Source organism: Nicrophorus vespilloides, unplaced genomic scaffold (genome assembly GCF_001412225.1).
Source record: "Nicrophorus vespilloides isolate i.1.1-1 unplaced genomic scaffold, Nicve_v1.0, whole genome shotgun sequence".
NCBI classification, from domain to species: Eukaryota; Metazoa; Arthropoda; class Insecta; order Coleoptera; family Silphidae; genus Nicrophorus; species Nicrophorus vespilloides.
In genome coordinates this window covers 23,116-46,861 of record NW_017096152.1, presented here as the reverse complement: position 1 = coordinate 46,861, position 23,746 = coordinate 23,116, and the positions used below count along the sequence as shown (strand labels likewise).

Here is a 23,746-nt window from a genome sequence, read left to right as displayed (position 1 = left end):
AGTTTCCAGTTTTCAAAATATAAAATGAAGACATTTTATTAGAAACTGCACATGTAATCTTATACTTAATCTATTATAGCAACTTATTTTCTTCAAAATTTATATTTATCACTGACTTGGAAAAAATTCTGCAGATGTCGATATAGCTAACACATATACAACCTTGCAGAAGTCTAAGTTCAATTGTGATTCAACGCTTTAAAAAAACATTATTAGGAAGTGTAAATTGAAGATAGTTGCAAATCCATCAAATATCTTCTTATAGTACATATTTTATATCTTATAAAATGTGTAGACAAATCGACTTACGTTAAATGTGAGTGAAGTGAATGCACTTACCATTTTTTAATAAACAACTATTGCATTATTCGTACATACGTACTCAACGATAATACCAACGTACTCAATGTTCATAAGAACGTACATTATACTGTAAGACCCGACATCATCATATTTTGAGAATTACCGTATGCTTCTTTCTACATATTTCAAGTGTTATTATTTATTTTTCATTAAAAATAGATCATGTCCTAATCAAAATGTCATGTCAGAATAAAAATATGTAAAATGTATACTTCATGCGCAACTACAGACTGATATGAATAACATCACTGTATTAACTTGTATATCTTTGAACATTCGTTAGCTTTGTAAAAAATCAAGTATGTATTATCGAACGCACTTTAATCGGGTGTACGTTAAGTGAGCGAAAACTGTAGACACATATATTTTTTTATAATTAATATTCATAAAATGTCAATAGTTACCTGGTTAGCGCGTATGGTACGTTTCTAGATGACAAACGAAACAGAGTTAAACAAAGTCACTTTAACATATATCCATATTATATCAAATCAGCGTTAATTGAAGAAGCACTATAGGTCTGACTGTATATACAGTTATTGAAGTTTTCATGTTTATTTTTAAAATTGTATGTCTGTTATGTAGTAGACTTTTATATAGTATTAATATTAATGAAAATTATATTTTTTTTTTTCTAAAAACATGATACATTGCGTGACTTGTACGTACATTAGAATAATGCAGCAGATCCTCCAAATTTGCATAAATATTAGGTATTAGTTATGCATAATATATTCACCAGTATACATGATATTGATCACTTTGTAGTTTGTAGTAAGTTTCTTTATTGTTGCCTTGCAGTTTCAGTAAATTCTGAAAACCAATTACAATAAATTCAGGGCGCTTCGTCTTATGCACATATAATCCGGTAGAAATAATAAGCAGATGGAAAAGCAAACAAAAAAAAACAAGTGAAATTAAACACTGGAACATCCATAAAAATAATGCACGCAACGGATTCTTGGGGCTGCGGTTAATTCGACCTCAAATCCGGGCTCGGATTTACTGCACATAATCATGATGTATACTAATTAGTTAGGGCCCATCTTGAGAATGGCTCTGGTCGGGTATAATGAGGTGAAATAACGTTATAAAATGTCTCCCCTACACCCTTACCCTACGCTCGGAGTGAATTTACGAGAAGTCAACTCTCGCATTCCCATGAAACGATTATTATTTGCGCAATGCCCCTTTTATCAATTATCAAAAACAAAGAGAAATCAACAATCATCAACCAAAACAATGCGTATTATTTAAATAAACCCGTGATCGCAATGGAAATTTCCGTATAAATTATTTACACTCGCGCTAAATATTAATTATTCGTGTTGATTGCTGTACATTTTTTCAATTATCTTTCTTTTTTTTTTTCATTATATTCTCCTATATTTCGAAATGCTAAAACGCACGCAATCGTATTTTTAACTGCGTTTTATGCAAATTATATGCACATCCGTTGGACAAATATTGTAGAATTATTATAACGCATCGCATTAATCGACCGTTTAAAAGTGCACTCGATTCGAGTCGATTCATTCAGTCCGTAGTTTAATTAATTTCGTCTATTTATTTTCCACGCAGAGTTACCGAATTTCATTTATTAACACATTCGAGAAATTGATTGCGTTGATTTTTATGGGAAGTCCATTAGGTATTCAAAAGTTATAATTGCCACGTTGCCGTAATAAGTGCAGTAGTTTGAACTTTCCACTAATGTGTAATTAAAATTAGATTACTTTACTTATTAGTCTTGTTTGTAAACTAATATAGAAAACTGTTAAGTGGCTGAGTTTTAAAACCTGTTAATCAATTTACTTAATATAATTTTGTCTATTTTGTACTGATTTAAATTTGGCGCCATTTGTTTTAATGTTGCCAGGTCTAAAAGTGAGTATTGAGTAATTTAAAATAAAATGGGAAAACAGGTTCGATTCTAGACAATAAATCACCCATCAGTCCTTGTTTCATCATTTTTCGTATTTAATTACAAAAATAAATTCGGGAATATTTTTGGGACTCACTAAACAAATAACAATGTATAAAGGAAACCCATTATCATGTGTATAGTTAAGGTTCAATATACGAAATAATACCCCTAAATTGCCTTTTAGGACTATCAAAAGGTATACCTTTCTTTTGATAGCAATTTTATTGTTTAAATACCAGTTTTATTTTTCTTTGCGTCCACAAAGCGAATGCCTACATCCTACAACTTACACTTTTATAAATAATATATATGTCTTTATATTATAAGATAGTATAATGTAAGTAAATAGGTACTATCAGTGTATGTTGAGATCCACTATTATGGACCCCGATTTTCATTTCATGGACCCCAAATTTTTTTTCGCTGATATAGACCCCTTGCAGATTGTCATAGACCCCTGGGGGTCGATATAGACCACTTTGGGAATCACTGATCTAAAAGGATTAGGTAAGCAAGCTTCAAAGACGTTCAATGTCTTGATTACATTATTATTACTAGCATAATTATAAGGCTGAAATCATCAGATCTAAATTTAGAGAATTATAATGTCATATCATTTGTTAAAAGCTTTATTCAATAAAATGTCAATATTATATGACAATGTAAATTATCCTTTTATAACTCCTTGACACGATAAAAATAATAATTATTTAAGTTTTAAATTTTTAAAGTTGTAAATATAATGACTATTTAAGAAGTTATTATGAGTTAATTGAACAACAGTTTTCAATGCCATTTAAATACCTTTATAAATATTTAGCTAGTAACAATGAAATATTCTAGTTTCATTTTTATTTTCTTTTGATACGTTGCTAGTAAGCTTATCTAAGGGTTCCGCCGAAAAACAAGTTTTCCAATGATAAAAGTATCGTATATCTTATATTTCGTACTTTATTAAATGAGCTATTAGGATAACTTAAATGATGGTCATACCTTGCATCAAAATATTGTACTTCAATGCATAAATGAGTGACTTCTTTTCAAAAGATATTAATATATTTACAGACGTAATATGATTTTATGATAATTTTAATATTGTAAACAAAAATGATAGTTGGAATTATAGTTTTTGTTAAATCGATGAGATGTAATATTACTAATATTCATATGTAATACGTAATTATTGAAAGTATACCTAATTTTATACTAATATAACAAACATTCAACAAAAATTAAGTGTGGATATTGCTGTGTGAAATTATAAGGATTTCTTTCTTTTATTATTAATATAAAGTATTTATAATGTATGAAGGATATAAGAAAAGCGTTTTCTGACAATTTTCAAATTGATTCTCAAAAAAGGAAAACACTTTAGGAAAAAAAATAATAAACAATATAAATTGAGACATAAAATGGCATTTTTTCGTTAAAAATACGCCCTTGAATTTGTTATGTCAGATGTCGCGTTGGGATACATTTGTATCCCATTATAATTACATGCGTATAGTACATAACTGTAGGTAAAAATAATTAGAAAAAAAGGTATACCTTCATTAAGAAAAAATCATTATATATAGTGACATATCGTATTTAAGATCTTTCTTTAATACAAATAATTGCTATTTTCTCCTGAAAAAAAGAATCTTGTTCTTCTGAAATCTTTTCTAAGAGAAATATGACACCGTCCATTAACAGTTTTGCATATTTTCGGATCTGGAACATTATTGTCCTTACTAAAATTAGAGGAATCGATTCAATCTGAATTTTCTACTACTGTAATAAATGCACTGTGATCTAAGCATATATATACGCGAGACTCTTTAACTCTTAAACATAGGGATGCACTAGTAACCCGCATAACTTAAATTCGGTTTTTTAAGTTCATAACAGATTTTAAATATATTATATAATTACATAATTTATTTTCGACTAAGTTGCTTTTCATTAACATTTAAAAATTACTAATTGGCAGATATAATGTATGTAATTTGGATAAAATATACGTCGAATCGTTCATATACATTTAAATTCATGAAAATAATTATATTTTGCCTTTTAATATATTATCATCAAAAAATAAATATAATTTTCTTTCTATTTATACTAATGTGTAATAAATATCATATGAAATATATAATAATTATATAATTTATAACGAAATCCAATTTATTACTACTTGCTGTTGATGAACTGCAGCAATATGCAAAAACATTAATTTTGCAATTTGCTTTAATTAGAATGGGGCACTTGAAATCTCATATAAATTGTGGGGAAATATCCATAGCTTTATTAAAATATAATGATTCAATGAATATTTAGTTGGTAATATAAAAATATTTTGTAATATTAACGCGCCGTTACATAATCAATATGTAGCATCACTTATGTAAAGCCCATGAAATACAAATAGGCAAGGAAGGGGATAAGTATCCATCCTCGTAAATTCCTGTTAAATAAAAATCGCATTACGAACCCCACCCTACTATATAATAATCCTAACCTATCGATGGCACGCTTCATCCATCCAGGATTAAAATAATGGTTATACCTCTTTCTCTCTATATATATATTTATACCTGTTTTTTTTTTGTATCCTCCTCCTAGATTGCTAGGGTCGGCAAGGCAATGTTTTTTTTCTACACGGGCTTATTCTTTTCACGTTTGTTACGGTAGACAACGGAAAATTTCCATCGAATATTGGGATGATCTGTGGGAAGAACTTACCTTCCTGTCCGTTCCCAAGGGGGATGGCTTCGCCACCTTCTCTGCGCCAGGCTATGGTCGGCTCGGGGGATCCCCTAGCTGCACATCGTAAACTGACATTAGAGCCCTCCCTCACCACCATATCGGTGCTCGTCGGGTAGTCGAGGATATCGGGAGGAACTGAAACAAGTTTCCACCAGACCGTCATTAACATAACGACAACTCATGTTCGCAGCATCAAGCCTTTCATGAGATAAGCCCGACTGCGAATTACATAATAACATTTTATTATTATATTTGCTTCTATATATACGATAAATATGTACTACATCCACTAATAGCTAATTATTTTTATTTCGGTTTCTTTAATTTTTAACAGTAATATTTCTATTAGAACTTATTAATGTACTTTATACAGTCTCAGAAGTTTGTATCTAATCTTAAAGAATGCAATCAAAACTAAAGAAGTAACACAAATTTACTCCGATTTTTCGAGACAATATTCCGTTTATTCAGGCAAGTAATAGTGAGGGAATCCTTGGTCCATGGATGCAGCGCAACCACAGGATCCATAGATGTTGTGTATGAGGCGCATGGATGCTGTGCTTGTGCCGCATCCATGGACGAATCGCGCAATTATCCATTGAAAGAGCCGCATGTAGCTTCAAGGCTGCGCAATGCCTTTACTATTATAAATCAAACAAACCTATATCAATATTTTGTTTTAAAAATCTTTAATAAGAAAATATTATTGCTTTTGAGCTATTTCTTAAAACTTTGATAATTATTTTCTATTTTTATTTTCAGTTGATCTATGTAAAATAATAATAATGAAAATAAGAAAGTCTAATGATGTAAGTCTATAAATATGGTAACATTTAACTCTAGATTTATATACTGTGAATTATCTAGTATTATTTTTCAGAATATTTGATTATTCTCATTTAGAGCTTTACTATTTTTAAATAAAGAAATAAATTAAATCAGTAATTATATTCAAGTGTACATAATCTACTAACTTATATGCCAGTCTTCGGCACCTTTTTTAGAACAAAGAGCCACTTGCCTGTGAAAAATATGGCATCAAAATAGTTATTATTTATCAAAAGAGTCATATTTTTGATATGTCAATAATTTAATATCAGAATACAGTACATAATTTGTACATAATACATTGTTAAATCAATAACTTCTAAAAAAATATTTCTTCCTATTGTAAATAGTTTATATGAATCCTTGGTATTTTTCATAATATTATTTCTTTATTTAACACATACCATTTTAAATCTTTATCTAACAAATCTTCCTCTATTTTCATCATAATTTAAGCTTAACTAAACTTATCTTTTTAATTAATTTCGTATAGTAATATATAATTTAAATATTTATTTGTACTAATGACATTATAGATGGTTTAGAAGTTAATACACTTTCTATACTCAATGTTATATTGGTTAACTATGCTGGTTAAAGCCAGGGAACGTGTATATCGATTATTGTGATATAGTCGACGAAGACCTACAACCTACGCCAACAATAACTTATCCTAATCTACCCTAATCTAATCCTTAGAGTAGGTAATTTAACTCTAATTCCATTAGAAGATTCTACCGTATCATATGTGAATGAATATTTACATAATAATATTAGTCGTATGAACCCTTAACCCTTTGTTAGATGAACATAGTTAAAATAAAAAAAAATTGTTTGTATTTCTTTTAAAACACATTAAAATGAAGTTTACTATAAATTTTCATTAAATTTCAGCAATATTTTCAATGAAAAATATATGTGGAATATTTTGATAAATTCATCAATTTAAACCTTAAATCGTATAATAAGTGAATTATATTAATTTAGTAACAATAAACTTATTTCATGGACTGCTATACCATTTTTTTTTGGAAACAACGTAAACCTATATAGAAGTGATAAGAATTACTTGAATGTATGTTTATACTCACTTAGTGTTTCCAATTGCAAAACAAATCTTTTTTGTATACTATATAAGACTACATAAAAGTTCCAACAAGTATAGGTCTGTTTCTCGTTTCTTTATTATTTAAATAGCGACAATAGGTTAATTAATTGAAATTCAGTATTAATTATTGAATTATAAGAAATTTGAATTTTTAAAACCGTTTAATATGCAATATATATATCAAGTGTCTTTGATTAGTCCGGATTTGCTGTAGGGTTTAAAAATAAATATAAATTCCTTTTAGATAAAGTACTCGATTAGTCCAGTTTGAAATCAGTATTTTGCATTGAAAAAAACAAAAGAAATAATTTTACTATGATAATATAATGGATAATTCTAGTTATCTTTTAAATTTTTTGGTAAAAACTAATGTATATGTATATTTATAAAAAAAATCTGAGTAATATAAACAAATTATTAAAATAAATATATTATTGATTGTTTTTAAATAATTATGACCTAGATTTGAAAAATATGAAACTATGTTATAGCTAGAAATCAATAAATAATAAGTATTTAATTTGCATTAGTCAACGTCCAAAAAAAATATACGGAAGTCGAAAAATAGGAACCGCATTAATATAAACTTTTTAATAAATGCGCTCGGAAAGCGCGTCGAAATCGCCTGCTGAAGCAAAAACCTTTTAGCAGCTAAATGCTTTTTAAAAACCGGAACAGGAAATGAAAAAGAACAGGATGCACAAAAAAAATATAAATATAAACGCGAGAGCGCCATCGTCGCCATCGCCACCAACAAGGTAACATCAACAACAACAACACTAGATGAAACTAAAATTGTTTCAATTCGATTCCCGCCCATCATTTTCAACATTTAATGAATCACGAGTAGTCGGAGCTCGGCTTTATAATATTTTATTCGTTCGAATCGATGAGAAATATAAAGTATGTGTATGCAATAAATCCGCAAAGCCGGAACGCCAAAGGAGGGAGAATCCTGAAAGAGAAGGCGCGCAAAAAGGAACCGGAAGGAAAATCGTTCGCGGGTCAAAAGTGCATAATACCTCGTGGTTCATGGGGTCTGGAGGGAGAGCCCGTGAAGCGAGTATGGGATAGGTTTAAACCCGGCGCAGCCACCGAAACTCGTCGGAATTGATGCCGGAAAAATCGCAATCGCCGAGATTTATGTTTGTATTGCATTACGTTCTTTCCTTTCCACCAATTTCAAGCAAATATTATTTAATTCCGCAAGAACTCCGTAATTCAATTCGGCTCGTATTTATCCTTTGCGGTCACTGTGCTTCATATAATCCTTTTGTTCCTATCCTTTTCCATAATAAAAATCTACGTAAACAATTTTCTGTATCTATATCTCACGTTTCTTCTCGCAAATATAAAAACTTAAACTTCTATTAATTACATGTTTTCTTCATACTCAAACAGTATTTATTAATATATGTAACAATGTAATTATTGGGCCAAAGGGTATTTTTATATAATTAGAAATGTTAGTGATATTTATTATATATTAAAATAACTATTTTTAATGATCATAATATTGTAACAATTACAGAAAAAAATAATGACATAATCTACGTACTGATAAGCTTGATTTATTAAACATTATATGATAAAAAAAAATCATAATCAATGTTATATTCGTAATAATATCTCTAATTTCTATACTTTATAATTATTTGTATATTTATTCTTCTCATTATCGGTACTGTGGAAGTATTTGTGTACAAAACTATGATATTATGCATTCGGAGTAAATAATTACGAACATTTATTATCTAATAACAAGTAAAAAAATCTAATTACATTAATATTCATATGTATGCTATTACATGAAAAAATATTATATTCATTAAAAAGTACTGTAAATGTATAATGACCGAAAGCATTATTGTAATTAAAACTAACGTAAATTATATGATTTTTGATTGAACATTTGTCATCAAAAATCAAAAGTAAAAAGTAGAGTGAATTAGTTATTGTTACATTTTATTATTACAAGTAATAAAATGTAAATATTATTAATTAGATTAATGTGAAGACAATTAGGTGATGTAAACATATAATATGATAATATTTTTTTTATTTACGTAATAAAAGTGTGCAATTCCCAAATATTTTATAACAACGCGTCTTTAGTCAATAACGATTTGTATGTACGTATCTTATTACGCGTATTCATTCGTATTGTTTCCTAGTGAGTTAATATATTGTTGGATTTTAATAATTTCATAGGTTTATGGAATGGTAACGTATTTGCTAAATAGGGCCTTAGTTAAATTAATTAATTGATAGAGAAATTTCAACATCATCATTCATTAAATCAGAAGTTTCCAATTCCCATTCGGTATAATCACACAAATAGTACTTAACCATATTTATGATTCGGTCGTTAGTCTTAAATTATCTTTTATTTTTAGATTTCTCATTATTGATAGCCCGTTCCTAATAATCTCGGGAGTTAAAACGTGAATCGCAATAGATTTCATTCCCGGAAAATGCACCAAATAATACGTACATAAAATAACAAATATTTTTTTTATAAACCTTTTTTGGGTATAATTTCAACCTAACGACATTCTAATCGATATTTGTAAATCATGAGTTTTTCCTAATATGTTAAGAATTACTATTCTAAAATCCATTACGAACAATTGTTTAGTAACTGAAAATAGAAAACAAGTATCTGTAACGAGTGAAGTACATTAAACCTCCGCTTAATCTGAATATACCCGATCTTAGTCGGGTTTGATGTAACATGGAAATTTACATCTACATCGACAATTCGAGGTAATTTATCCATTTGATAAAGGGCCTACAATGAAGTCCCCGGGCCGCAGGGAGCAAACTCCCTTTGCCAACTAACAATCTGCTTTCAGGTAGAATTGATAACCAAATCCGATCACTCGTAACACATTTACCTACTTCACAAAATCTATATTTTAAATTATATCCCCCTGATAATTCTAATAATATAAAAAAAACTTCAAATTAAATACACCAAAATCTCCTCCGGACTAATCGAGGACTTTAAAACTGAAAAGTTGAAAAAAAAAAACATTATTTCCGTATAAACAAATATTAATTTGTCATATTTTTTTAGAATGTATTATGTCAATTAATATTTAATTTCGTTTCATTTTTTTTACAATATCCGCACTGATGTAAGCAGCATTATACTAGATATTATATTTTACAGTTTCCATAAATATTAATAGGTAGATTACAAAATTGTGTATAGCAATAGTATAAAAATCCAACTCAATAAAAATAAACCAGCGATACAATTTTATCTCCAATCCCTATATTTCCAAATAAAATTTATTGACTGTTTCCCCAATGATCACTCGAACCTTTACGCACATATTTTTCTATAAATTAAACTGTATTGTATTTACTACATCCGAGGATCATATCAAGGGGCTTATAAACCGGATATATCCTCCGATATTGCTGAAAAATAATCAACTAGTAATCGGATTGAGCACGATAACTAGTGAATAGTTCAGATCCATAATCCATTCATAATTTCCTAACAGTAATATCCTGTATTCAAGCAATTCACAACTTTAAATACCAGACATTAACAACATTTTTTTTCTAATAACGAGTATATATTTTTTTTTACTAAATTATGTAATGAAATTCTATTCAAATTCGTGCGTTCTTTTTTAATATACGCATATAGAAAAAAGCAATTTTCGCCACCATTTACAAGTATAAATATTATTCATTTAAATACAGGCATACACACCTTGTCCTTTTTTTTTCGTGCGCTGTTGTTGCGTCTTAATTTAAATTCAAATTGGAATGTTGCGGCTTTCCGAGAGCAAAAGAAAAACACAAAAAAAAATGAAAACAAAAGTAAAAGTTGAATAAATGAGATTCGGCCGCAAGGCGTTACATTTTAGGTGCCTGATTAATGATTTCGGATTGCCAGTTTCCTAAACCCAAAGAAAATGTGATGCTCCGAAAAAAGAAAAATATAATTATAAATTATGATATAATTTTTTTACTGTAAATATTTGCATTACTGCATTACACATCAAAAAAATATTTGGGGTGAAATATTTTATTGATTACTTTTCGATTAATAATATATTATTATACATCTATTTTGTTGTATTTTATCTTGACAAATGCCTAATTTGGACCAACTTATTTTTTTTAAATGTGTTTTAAGAATTATAAGATGATTTAATAAATATCTGTAGTATTTTTAGTTTTTATGACCTTATAAACGTGGTTGCAATCTACGCGATAATCATCAAGTTATTTTATCAAGTACATGTCCATTAAATACTATGTGAAATTCTCAGTTATGAATGTATATGTCGTCTACCCTTGACTTTACTTAACAAGTAACGTGGTAAGTAAAAAAACATTTTAAATTTCAGTATTCTTTGTTTACAATTAATACTTGTTTCGTAACGAAATATATAGTATCTTGGATTTAACATATTCATCGAAATTGCCACAATCTAAGCAAAATATAAACAGTGGGGAATCTGTGAATGCATCCTCGCCTCACTTAAGACAATACAACTTTGCCTCTTGCAGTTTCCCGGAGTGCTAGTATCTATTATGTCAGCAGACAGACGGTTGCCGCATCCGAAATAATCCCTGAACCGAAGATGTTATGTAACAACCGCGAAACGGACGGATCTAATTATCGTCTAACTTGGTACTCATTGAAACAGAAAAATAGTGCACACAATGTAATTGTTTTAAGAAAGTTTACGAATTATTATAAATTATATCAAAAAACACAAAAAAAAAATCAACAAAATGGTAAATAGATGAATGCAATTTTTGGCGATGGCGGTCGTGCCAGCAATTGTATAAAAAACTGATTTGATCTTTATAGTCACTAATCATGTAATTTATAATATTTTATCGGATTTTACTTCTTTAATAGTTTTCTGGGATGCAATTATTGAATTTACCAAATCTGTTGCATATTTAATATTCGTTTTTCTGTTTTAAATTTTTGTATATTTATAGCAACCTCATAATTGATAATCAGTTATTTTCCCGGGATTTTTTTTTCATTCATTAATATTTGGAGATGAAAAATTAAATTTAAAAATGGTACATTCTATATATGTTTGTTGCTCTACTTAATATTAATAAAGACTTATGACTTATGATATAATGACATAAAATAGCCATTAATTTAATATTTTCAAGTAAAAATCTTGTAGTGCATGTATTATTAAAATATAAAGTGATGTATATTTTTTTGAAAAATGGTGTAACCATATTTGTTCGATGAAGTCTGTCGATAATATACGAAATATTTACTGTGTGCAAAGTGTAATCGAGGTAAAAAAAATCCTGTAAATATGAATAAACAAATAAAACGAGGCGTCAGAGAGGACCAACAAAAGAAATTCAATCACAAGTGGAAATTTGTTTAGCATAAAAAAACATAATATGGGAACAAAAGAGGCGAACGCAATTTTCTCCGAGCCGTGCCCTAATAACATTTTTCTTTCGGCTGAATATAAGGAGGCTTAAACGGCCGTTCAAAAAACAAGGGACAATGATTAAGTATCGGAGATGGAATCCGGCGTAGGTAAAAGCGAAGAGAACCTAGGAACGCCATTCATTCTCCGCCGTTCGCTCTCTTTTTCTTTAGATGTGGATTGGCAAAAGACGAAAGAACGAGAGAAAACAAACAAAAATGTTTACGCAATTACAGAGAATCGATGAATTCCAATCACCAATCAATAGGGACGAAGAAGATGAGTCGGTTTCATAAATTTCTATAAATTGCGATACGCACTCTACGAACTGCGTAAATTTAATTAAAATACCTAATTGCGTTCGAGCGGTGAAATAAATAATTAATTACGTTTTCGTTGAGTTCAACCCAAATTGATTTTTGAAAAACAAATTTCTCGTATATTTATTAAATATAATAACTTCATCAGAAAACATGCAAAACAAGTAAAGCAGTATTAAATAGGTAGTTTATTGTAACAAATAATTTCAATATGACTTTTTTAGTTATAGAATATATAAAGCTATGTTTTTCGTTTTACGTAATTTAGTAAAAGCTCGATATTTTACATTGAAGAATTCATTTATCAGATTAAAAATAAACTATATATACATAACCATATAAGCACACTAATAATTTTAGATGTGATTGTACTAATACATGTATAATGTGACTATAAACTCAGATATTGAAATAGTGATTTGTCACATTATTCTTCTTCTACCTCCTCCAAGGTCCTGTCGACGCCGTTTGTCAGTTATATATCGGTAGGATTTTTTAGTATCTATAATATTAAGTAAAAAGGTGTGTATCAGTTTGAAGCCGCTGCTTAAAACTTAATCGCTCTGTATGGTGATGATGCTTTAAAAGATATTGGTTTGATATTTTTTTTTCTGATGATTTTTCACTGAAAGATGAATTGTTACCGTTAGGCCACATGAAGTTGATGATGATCAAATCAAAGCCATAATTGAATCGAATTGTCATAAACCTGTCCCATAAATTGCTGAAAGGTTAACTGTATCGCCAATTAGATAGATTAAAATCTACAATTCAACAAAAACGGCCAGAGTTAGTGAATCGTAAAGGTGTAGTATTTCACTATAACAACACAACCGTGACTTAGCGCCATTGGATTAGCATTTGTTCATAGCCTTACAAAATTCTTTGAATGCTAAAACCTTCAATGATGATAACACTATTAAATTACACCTAGTTCAGTTTACAGAAGTTCTATGAGCGTGGGATAGTGAAGTTAACGGAAATATGGCAAAAAGTTATTGATCAAAATCGAAAATATATTATTGAATAAAGTTTAATAATTATATTAAAAAAAAAATATGTTTCATTTTTATAAGAAAATCGGTAATTACTTTGTTGCCAATCCAATATTTAATAGCAAACAATAATATTATAAACAACTAGCAATATATTTGCTACAAGAGTTTCAACCATGCCACAAACTTCTGGACTTTCAAAGTGAACTCTCTATTTTTATGAATTAATCAAAATTTTAATATAAAATAAAATAATTCTTTGATACAATATATTTAATCCTTAAAAAATTTTTGTTTACTGCCATAATCATTAACAAGTTTCAAGAAAATACGATCGAGTAAATGATTTCTTAAACAGCCATATCTCGAACTAACCGATATTTCCATTTCATATCTAAATATAATATGACCAGGTACTTTTCTTTATAAATAAAATGAAAAACTTTTTAAAAATATCAGTCTATGTTAACTCTTAGCTTAATAATAATCCTTCTGTCTAAATCAAAATTATAACGTTTTCAATATTATATAAAAAAAAATCCATTGATTTAAAATGGATATTAACTATATTTCCTACGTTGCTAACAATATTTTATATATCTTCTACTGAATAACCTCATACTGAATATTTTTAATGTTAGAAGAGGCTCAAATTTTCAATTTTTTTTATACTATAACTCAACATCTTTAAGTATATTAATATTGTATATTTACTACCTTCAAGGGCATGACAATATGTAAATATTCCATGCATTAATGGAATAAATTGTAGTTTTTATTACTACAAATTTTAATTCGCAAATAAATGAAACTGTATTCATTAATGCAATTTTTTCAAACAAAAAAAGATAATATCATGATATATTGTTTGAACTTTTTTTCAATTGTTCATCAAATAAAATAGGGTATTTGAAGCTGAATTATGCGAGGTATTTATATATGATGTTTATGATTGATGTTTTTTTTGTGCAGATTCTCTATTTTTTAGTTGATAAACTCTTTACCTAATTGAATTTAATAAAATTAATATGAAAAGAAAAATATGTGCAAATTATTTTAATATTAAATATATAATTTCGAATGGTTTAAGCGCTTGGTGTAATTATTTATTAAATCGATATAAATAAATATAACTGTAATTATATATACAAAGTAGTTGTTATGTATGTGATAAATAACAGATTAAAAAGGTGGAAAGACTGAGGTCTGTAAAAATAATTGTTGTGTAATATTTAAGTTGTGTAAAATAAAATGTTATATTTCATAAGCATTTACTTTTTGTTGTAGATAAATAATAATAACTTCATTAAATCATGTTTCGTTTGAAGTCACTAATATTTATGGTGTCAATTGAGGAAAATTAAATGTCCGTAAGCTTGTATCTAAGAAAGCTGTTTTAGATGATTCAAGCGTAGGATAAGATCGTATCCCCAAAAGGAACACGACAAGAGATTAAGCGAAACCAGCATGGCGAGACCAAATAGGAAGAGCAACGGAAGGTAGAGATAGGAGAGATACGAAAGGGCCCTGGAAAATGTCTAGTAAATCTGGAACACTTGTCAGGACGATGAAAAAGGAAACTAAAAATGTGGAAACTTTTAAATCGGATGGTACAGCGCACGAAGAAACAAATTGGAATAAATACAAATTGTGAAATACACTCAGATAAATCGTTTTAGTGTAAAAAGCAAATAAAAATGTAATATAATACTGTAATATTTACCATTTTTAAGAATTATATAAAAAAAAATTATTTAAAAAATATTTGGTTGACGTATTATTTTGGTCTGATTCGTACTTTAATATTACATACATAATTTAATATGTCTTATGTTCCGAAATGTTAATTTTCTGTATTTTTTTTTTCAAGCTTCAATGAAGTGTAACTGAGTTATGTAAAGCCTATTTGATCGTGCGGTTTTCGTATGTAATTCGGGGATTTCAGCTAAAATCGATGGACGATGATGTGGCAAGGCATGGGTATGCATTAAACTAATTGATTGAGAATTTTTGTTACGTGAAAAACAATGGATCCATCGCCTAAACGACCCCGCATCTAACTAATTAACGTGCAGTGATAGCATTATCAGAATTTAATAGATTGGCATGACGCTGCGAGCGGAAGGATAATCAATTTCGTTTGTATACAACCAGCAGAGGCTTTAAAGATAAACTCCCAAATTTACACTTAAAAAGATTATTGTATACAAGTTTAGTCTTAATAAAGACTAAATTTAGATATATGCGTTTTTATTTTATAACAGTATTATTTTATGATTATTGTAATGATTGTATTAAGTTATAAATAATACTAAATGGTAAAAGTTAAAATTCTATAATTCAATAAAACTGACCCAAGAATGTTAATATGGGAAAAATGTCATACTCATAAGGACTATGCATTATAATAGAATACACGTAATATCTAAATTGTAGAATTATTTTCAAGTTACTTTCAAAATATAAATATCTATACTTAACATAACATTAACATAATAAATCTTTAAAATATGAGAGGTTATTAAGGTTTTCAACATATGATATATATATATATTGAATACTGTCCGATCAAGAAATTAATCAAAACCATACGGCTATTATTTTCAAAGTTGATGAAGTCGCCTGCTAATTCCTGGCACGACTTCAAGTGGAAAAGTGGAACAAGTGGAGATATTATGAGTCGGACGACACCTGTGGAATAATTTGAATTTATTTACAGCACACTTGGATGCTGAAACCAGAACTTATAGCAAGGGAAAATTAATTTCGTCGCGAAGGAACTGGGATTACTTAAAATTTGCACAGATGACACCGTATTCATGAATGCAATGAAAATACATCAACTATTTATTTCATCTCATACTTTATATATCTAATATAAAAGAAAGTAATACAATACAAAATGTAAATAAAAACACTTTTTTTCAAAACAAAACCATTTTTGAATTGAAAAAATAAAAGTAATAGTACACTAAAGTACTTTTTATACAAAAAATGGTCTTTGTTTATAGAGTTGCAGTTTATTTTTATTCGATTTTAAAGTCCTCGTATAGTTAGATTTTAAAATGTCCGAGATATTGGTAATATCTTGATTATTCCAATTATTTATATTGGTAATTGACGAAAAATAATATATATTTATAGCAGTTTATTACTGGTTTTTTTTTGAACGACTAGACTAATGCAATAAACATTATTATTATTAATATAAATTTATTGCACAAGATTCATTCCAGTATATACTGGAATTTATTGCACAAGATTCATTCCAGTATATATTATGAAAGAGACACTCTCCACCTGCCCTTTAGAAACTAAAAGTTAGTTTTATTGTTCATTAGAGTGAATAATTTTATTTAAAGTTTCACAGTGTCATCAAAATGAATGTTAGTTTGGTTGTTATTGTCATTGAATTATTTTTTAGTTAAATTTATATTTGTTTATAGGAATATTTCCGATGGGAAATTGTTCCGCTCCACGCTTGTTATTTTGTTTTGTGTTTTTATTTTCTTTTTTGTCCACTGCCCACACATATTCTACTCATTGCCAAAATTTGGCAGGTTGTGAATAAAAATAAAGGATACAAAAAAAAGTATATATTATTTGTACTGAATACACCACATTTTTTTAATATTATCATAAACTCAACGATTCTAAGACTATAAACACTAAGTATCTGTAAAAGCTCTTAATCTGTGGAATTAGATGGGTCGAAATGTTGTTAAAGTCACGTAATACCAGTATTCTGAGTATTTGACTGATTCAAATAAGTTAAAGCCTGTAATATGCATGACAAAAGGTATATTTCAAATCTATTAAGGATGGAATCATCGCTAAGACGTAACTTCTATCAAAGATTTAGATAGAGCGAAGTTGTGCAAAGGAATCACTAATTTATACCCATTTGAATATCTTAGGGATATTAGTATGATTTCAATAGTTTACATAGTTTACTATTTCAAAAAGTTTACAATTAATTAAGAATATATTATTGCTGTCTTTCTACCTTTTGGTAATAAAAAATTGTTAAACTATTTACAAATTTAAAATTTCATGAAAACTACCTTCCAATTATTATGAAGATGCATTTGAAATCTACATAACAACAGTAATATTTGTCATATATTCAATTAAAGATAAGTGGTTTAAATAGAAATAAATTTTCTGAAATAAAAAACCAGTTTATGTATCAAAGAATATTGATGATTTTTAATTAAAAAAAATATATATTTAAGAATGACTTAAAAAATATTTTATACAATTATTTTAATAATATCAGTGATTGTTAAATATTTTTAATTATTTTACTTGATTCGTATTGCAAATAAATTGGACAAAGAACACTTTCGTAAAAGATATTTATATTTGGACCACAAAACATGTTTGTATAACAAGTAGTGACATGAATATTAAATTGTTTATATCCCGAATACCCACTACTGGGTAGTTTAAAGTGAAGTGTAAAGATCTTTTATAGGGTATTTTCTTTTTCAATATAATGTTTGTCCATTTGAAATATAGATTACATAATAAAATGAAAATACAAAAGTTATTAATTTTCTATCACAACGTTAAAATAATTATATTTTGTGCATTAAACACCCAGTAAACTATAATGAAAATAAACAATATAGCATTTCCAAATTATTCACTGCATGTTTATAGGGGCGAACAACATTTATGGAGAACTTTCCCTGTTAAAAAATGATTTTTTGAAACATAGGTACTGTTGTCAGATCAAAATAATCTGATATATATTTTCTATAAACACTTCTATTTTCACTTAAATATAAAAATATTTAAATATACTAGTAACTAGTTCGTAATTAATTATATATGATCAGAAACGTGTTATAAAAAAAGAAAAGTGTCGTTGCAAACTTATGACATTAACTTATTATTAAAATAAGCGAGAACATCATTGATCTTAATATTACAATAAGTTAATAAACGTCTTAAAGGTGAAATAGTATCAAAATATACTGGCTAAATTTAAAATGAGAGAAGAAAATAAATCGCGTACAATACAGTTATGAGAGTCGTAAAATATTTTATTTTCAAAGGCTTAAATGCTTAAGAATTAAATGACACAGTTCACAATGAGTCTGCGTTTTCATAAACAAAAGTAGTAAAATATAATTAAAAATTTAAACAACATTTTATAAGAATGCATAAAAGATGCATTAGGTATGGATGAAACAAATTATAGGGGAATAATTGCAAAGTAAGAAATTTGATTTTTTTTCATTGAAAACCTAAAGTAATTTTTACTATAAAAATATAGCAATTGTTAATGTATAATTTGAGATTTAGAAAATACTTAATTAAGTAGATGAATAAAAGATTAGAGAAAAAGTTGAAATGTAAAAAATAAATATTATTTTTGTTACAAAAAAAATACTATTCTGAAAATAATGTCTTTATATGAATAACTCAGAATGCTATTAGAAAGATTTATTAACGTAAACACAGATAAATCAGGCAGTATTTGCGAGTCGTAGAGAACCATGAATTCTAGGACGGTTTAATTGATGTAAATTTATGAAAATTTAATGGGCAGCCACTGTGCATTGCGAGAGACGGAAATCAAGACGTTCTAAGGGTAAACGGGTGGAATGGGGTTGGCATAATAAGGGCACTTGGGAGCCACAATATCCGCAACAGACAATCCCGATTAATTGCCGGCACTGCAGGTACTAATAGATAATGTGTATTAATTAATTAACGGCATGCGTATATCGATTTGCTTGAAGATCCTAGGACCTCGAGATGGTAGGACAATACCACAGGTCGGCAATATGTTTAGAGAGAGGAGCCATATATTTCATTTCTTATGAAAAAAGTCTCATAGACTATATATTCAGTCCCAATTTTTACTAGTGAAACTAATTTTCCAATATAGTCAGCACTCTGGGTGCCGCAAGTTCTTATCAATAGAGTCTTTGGGAGCCGTATAGTTCATATTCAGAATGGAAAAAAAATAATGGCATGCGTAAAGACCTCGAGATGGTAGGACTATACCAGCGATCAGCAACATATTTCCAGCAAAGAGTAATTTGCCTATTTAAAAAAATAAAGTGAGTCGCACGTAAAAACGAAGTTGCTACTTTTACTAGAAAAATTAATTTTCCAATATAGTCACCGCTATGACAGCTGGGAGCCGCAAGTTCTTATCAAAAGAGTATTTGAGCGCCGCATATATAGTTGCTATTCGGAATGGACATAGAAATTCGTAACATTTTCGCTGCATTCCGTGAGTAATAATTTAATAAAGACGCGAACCGAGGAATTACGACGACCGCCCTTATTGTGCCCTGAAAGTAATGCACTCTCGGATATACATTTTAATAATGCGCATTAATTGCATTTATGCGAGACAATAAAATCTCACTAATTGCAGGAGGCGTCCGCCTTGCGCCTCGAGGATGTTGCAACGTCTGCCTGAATTCCGGGTATTACATTCTACTTGGAGACTTTAATCGATTCAAAGAAATAAATGTACAATAAATATATCCTGTGATGATATATCGCCAGCAATTTTCTATTATTCTATATATATAGATAAATCGGAAATTCCAAGATGAATCGCAATTTTTCTGTTTACCCCGCAAATAAGCGTGAATTCGATATATTTATTTCCGAGGATACGTGATATTCTCGAACAAACAATAAATTCCTTTTGCAAAATGAACGAATAAATATTGATGTTAAAATTCATATAACTGGGTGGGTGGTTTCTTATAACGTGCATTATTGTTGCACAAATAGTTGGCAAACACAATTTCAATATTCAATACTAGTTATTATATTTCATACCTATTTGCTTAATAATATTAGATGAAGTCTAGCATCCAGATAATTCAGTATGTACAAAATAACTTCTCATATTACATATTAAGTAGTCTATTTTCCCGGATTGTTTTTGTTAATTTTCCGAGAATCCCGGGATTTACCGAAAAATATTAACAAGCATTTAAATTAATAAATGTTGAAAGAAAAATAATATTTTTTCAAATTTTCATGGAGAAATTCCCGTTAACTAAAAGTGAAAATAATTTTAGATGATATCGTATGAATTTTGATACTTTACAATTCAATATCATATAAACTTTTAAGATACTGTGTGACAATTTGTTATGATGTATTTATATTGGTTTAACTATTACTGAGAAGATGCATTTTTACAATAATCCTTTTATTTACATAATATTTGAAATATTTGTCAATGCATTCAATGAAGTAATACATTAAATGTAATACAATATATATCATTATATAAAAATAAAATAATATAAATAATTAGATAAAAGTTTGCAATACAAACAACAATCAATGCAAATAAGCTTGAGTATAGATTTTTCAGTAATATTAATTTTAATATAATGTAATTAAAATCAATGTTATATATTAAATCCAAAATGTAAAAAATCAACATGAATAAATTAGATATTTACATCAATACCTCACATTATTGTAGGTAATATTTTATAATAATGTAATAAGCATAAAAAGAGGGAAAAAATCTACATAAACAATAATTGTTTATACTTATTTAGTATTTATTTTTCTTTTGATTAATTAAAATTTAGTTTGTCTTGAAATTTTCAGTAAAACGGAACTGGTAAAAGCAACACAATGTGAGGTATTTACGGTTTATCGATCTAAGTACCTAAAACGCTAAATTTATATATTTAATTTTTTATTTTAATTGGAAATATTAAAATAAAACTAATTTTAAACTTCATTCTAATTAAAAATGAAATAATTAAATATTAAACAATATGTATATAAAAATATGTATAAGATATTTTTTAGGTGGAACTGTAATAAGTTGTACGAAGTTTCTAGATATTTAAAAATAGTTAAAGAAAAATTGTAGTGGCAAAGTTAAAAATAATATATTCATTTCAAACTTTTGCTGCACTTACAAATAATTGGTGTTTTATGTGCAAATACTTCATTTCATTCTACAAATATGAATTTGATTACGTTTTATATTTCTGTCCTTTGGCCAGTTTGCTTCTTTTTTAATATATATTATTTTGATGCAATAAATTATGATTATATTTCATATTTCAAGATTCATAATAAAATAAATACGGTTATTTTAATTATTATTTTGTATGAAAAATAAGATAAAAATATAATAATAACAATATTTATTGAAACAACAAAACTACAAAATAAAAAACTCAATACAATAATATAAATATCCTAAATTAAATGTCAACTGTTTCAAAGGGCTATTGACATAGGTATTTCTGCCCAATAAAAATATATAAATACTAAATAAAATAATTCAAATAAATATTGTTTCGTTTTTTATCTTCAAAACCAACAAATTTATTAAATGTTCTAAAGTAGGGCTAATAAAAAATTGACATTGGAAATGAAACAATAATCATATCAACTGAAGACTTAGAGACAACTTTAATTGGTGAATGAATAAATACGAGCAAATTCATATGTTAAATTGATAAAGAAAAGAATCTAGCACTCCTTTGTCAACGGATAATAAGTTGGGCGACGTGCCAAAATACTAAGTCAATGAGAATTATATTCACACTGGCCAACTTAAATTTGAAAAACTTCTGTCATTACGAAAGTTATAAAGTTGCAAGAAAAATGTGGTATTGTCATCTAATAATGTCTGCCAAATATAAAACTTTTGCAACATACGCAATGAAATAAATGTAATGGAAATTTCACAAATATAGAGCAAATCAATAAATTATTGAGGTCAAATTGTGATCAACTAATATATCTTTGAGGTAATGTGCATCTATTAAATTGTCTTTGGAAGTATCTTTAATAATACTCAAATTTAGTATTACTCAGGATATATATCATAAGGAAGTTATACTACTTAAAATTAATTCTTTCTATAATTCATTTTAACTCTTCGAGTTAATTCCAAAATGTTCAAAAAAAATTCTACTACTGAATCAAGTAACTTTGTCAACTAAATCAACATCGGATGGTATGGATTATCAAGATTGATCTCTTAACATGCCAACCAAATTAAATGGTAATTCCTCTTTCCTGTACATTTTCCAGAAAATTATAATAATACCCTACTAGATATATTCAAAAGGTGATACATTGCGTGTACCACCGCCTCTCAAAGAGTTAAGTATCTTGAAATAAGTAAATAATTAGGATATCCTTTTAATTCAAAGCTACGTAAAAATACGAGATTTTCTTTATATATAGACTATTTATAATAACTTCATAATGGATACTTTTCTATACGTTATGGCTATTTTGAAGTACCATGCTAATTAAAGTATTTTTTTTTGATTGGCTGCAACGAAGCCACAAAGTAACGTTCATTCCATACATTTGGCGGATCCGTGTAATTGGGGCGAATGTAAATTTTGCTGAAAAACATGTTTCATTACATTTTTGTACGCCTCCTATAGTGGCGGGTAGTTGTAACAAATTCGCACAGCGCAGCTCCTGATTAGAATTTTGTTGTCGGCCTCGTTTAATTGCCGAGTACGTATTAATTAAGTTTCTGTAGGTAAGCTCTGTAGGTATGGAAGGGAGGGTGAGAGGGAAAGCGGCACGCGGAACGGCGGAAAATTACTAATGTTTTGCATACTTGCCGTTGCCGTGGGAGGAAAACGCCTCGGCACGTTGAATTTTCTGTTTATTAATTAAATATTTAAGCGCGGCGGGGCGAAGGGGGTGGCCCAATTATCCCGCTCCGAAACTATGCACTTTAAGATGTATCTCTACCCGAGACCTACTCCCCTTCCTTTTCATCCCTCTTCGCTTTCTCTATCTCTCTCTCTTCTTCACCCTTTCCCGGAAGTACTTGCAAACATTATTCCGACGAATTAGATGCGCCTCAAAATTTCTGTTCCAACTACTTTCCATCATATAAAATTAACTAATTACGCACTTGGAACCATGATCACGGTTCAATCAATTTGAGCATGTACAACAATTGCAGTTTTATGGTTGGATACATTTTTGTTACATGTAGCATCTTAATACACAGTAATACT

General features: G+C 28.3%; 1 protein-coding gene across 1 annotated transcript in view; it reads right to left on the bottom strand.

Annotated features, from left to right (window-relative positions):
* Window positions 1-1,147: 1,147 nt before the first annotated feature.
* The window catches only part of LOC108569801 (neuronal growth regulator 1-like), a 30,605-nt gene continuing 8,006 nt past the window's right edge, over window positions 1,148-23,746 (bottom strand). Inside the window, exons 3-4 of the mRNA XM_017931490.1 lie at window positions 5,015-5,173; window positions 1,148-1,176 (exon numbers count right to left, since the gene is read on the bottom strand). Of these exons, the coding sequence (XP_017786979.1) occupies window positions 1,148-1,176; window positions 5,015-5,173 (188 nt within the window). The remainder of the gene's footprint in view (window positions 1,177-5,014; window positions 5,174-23,746) is intronic.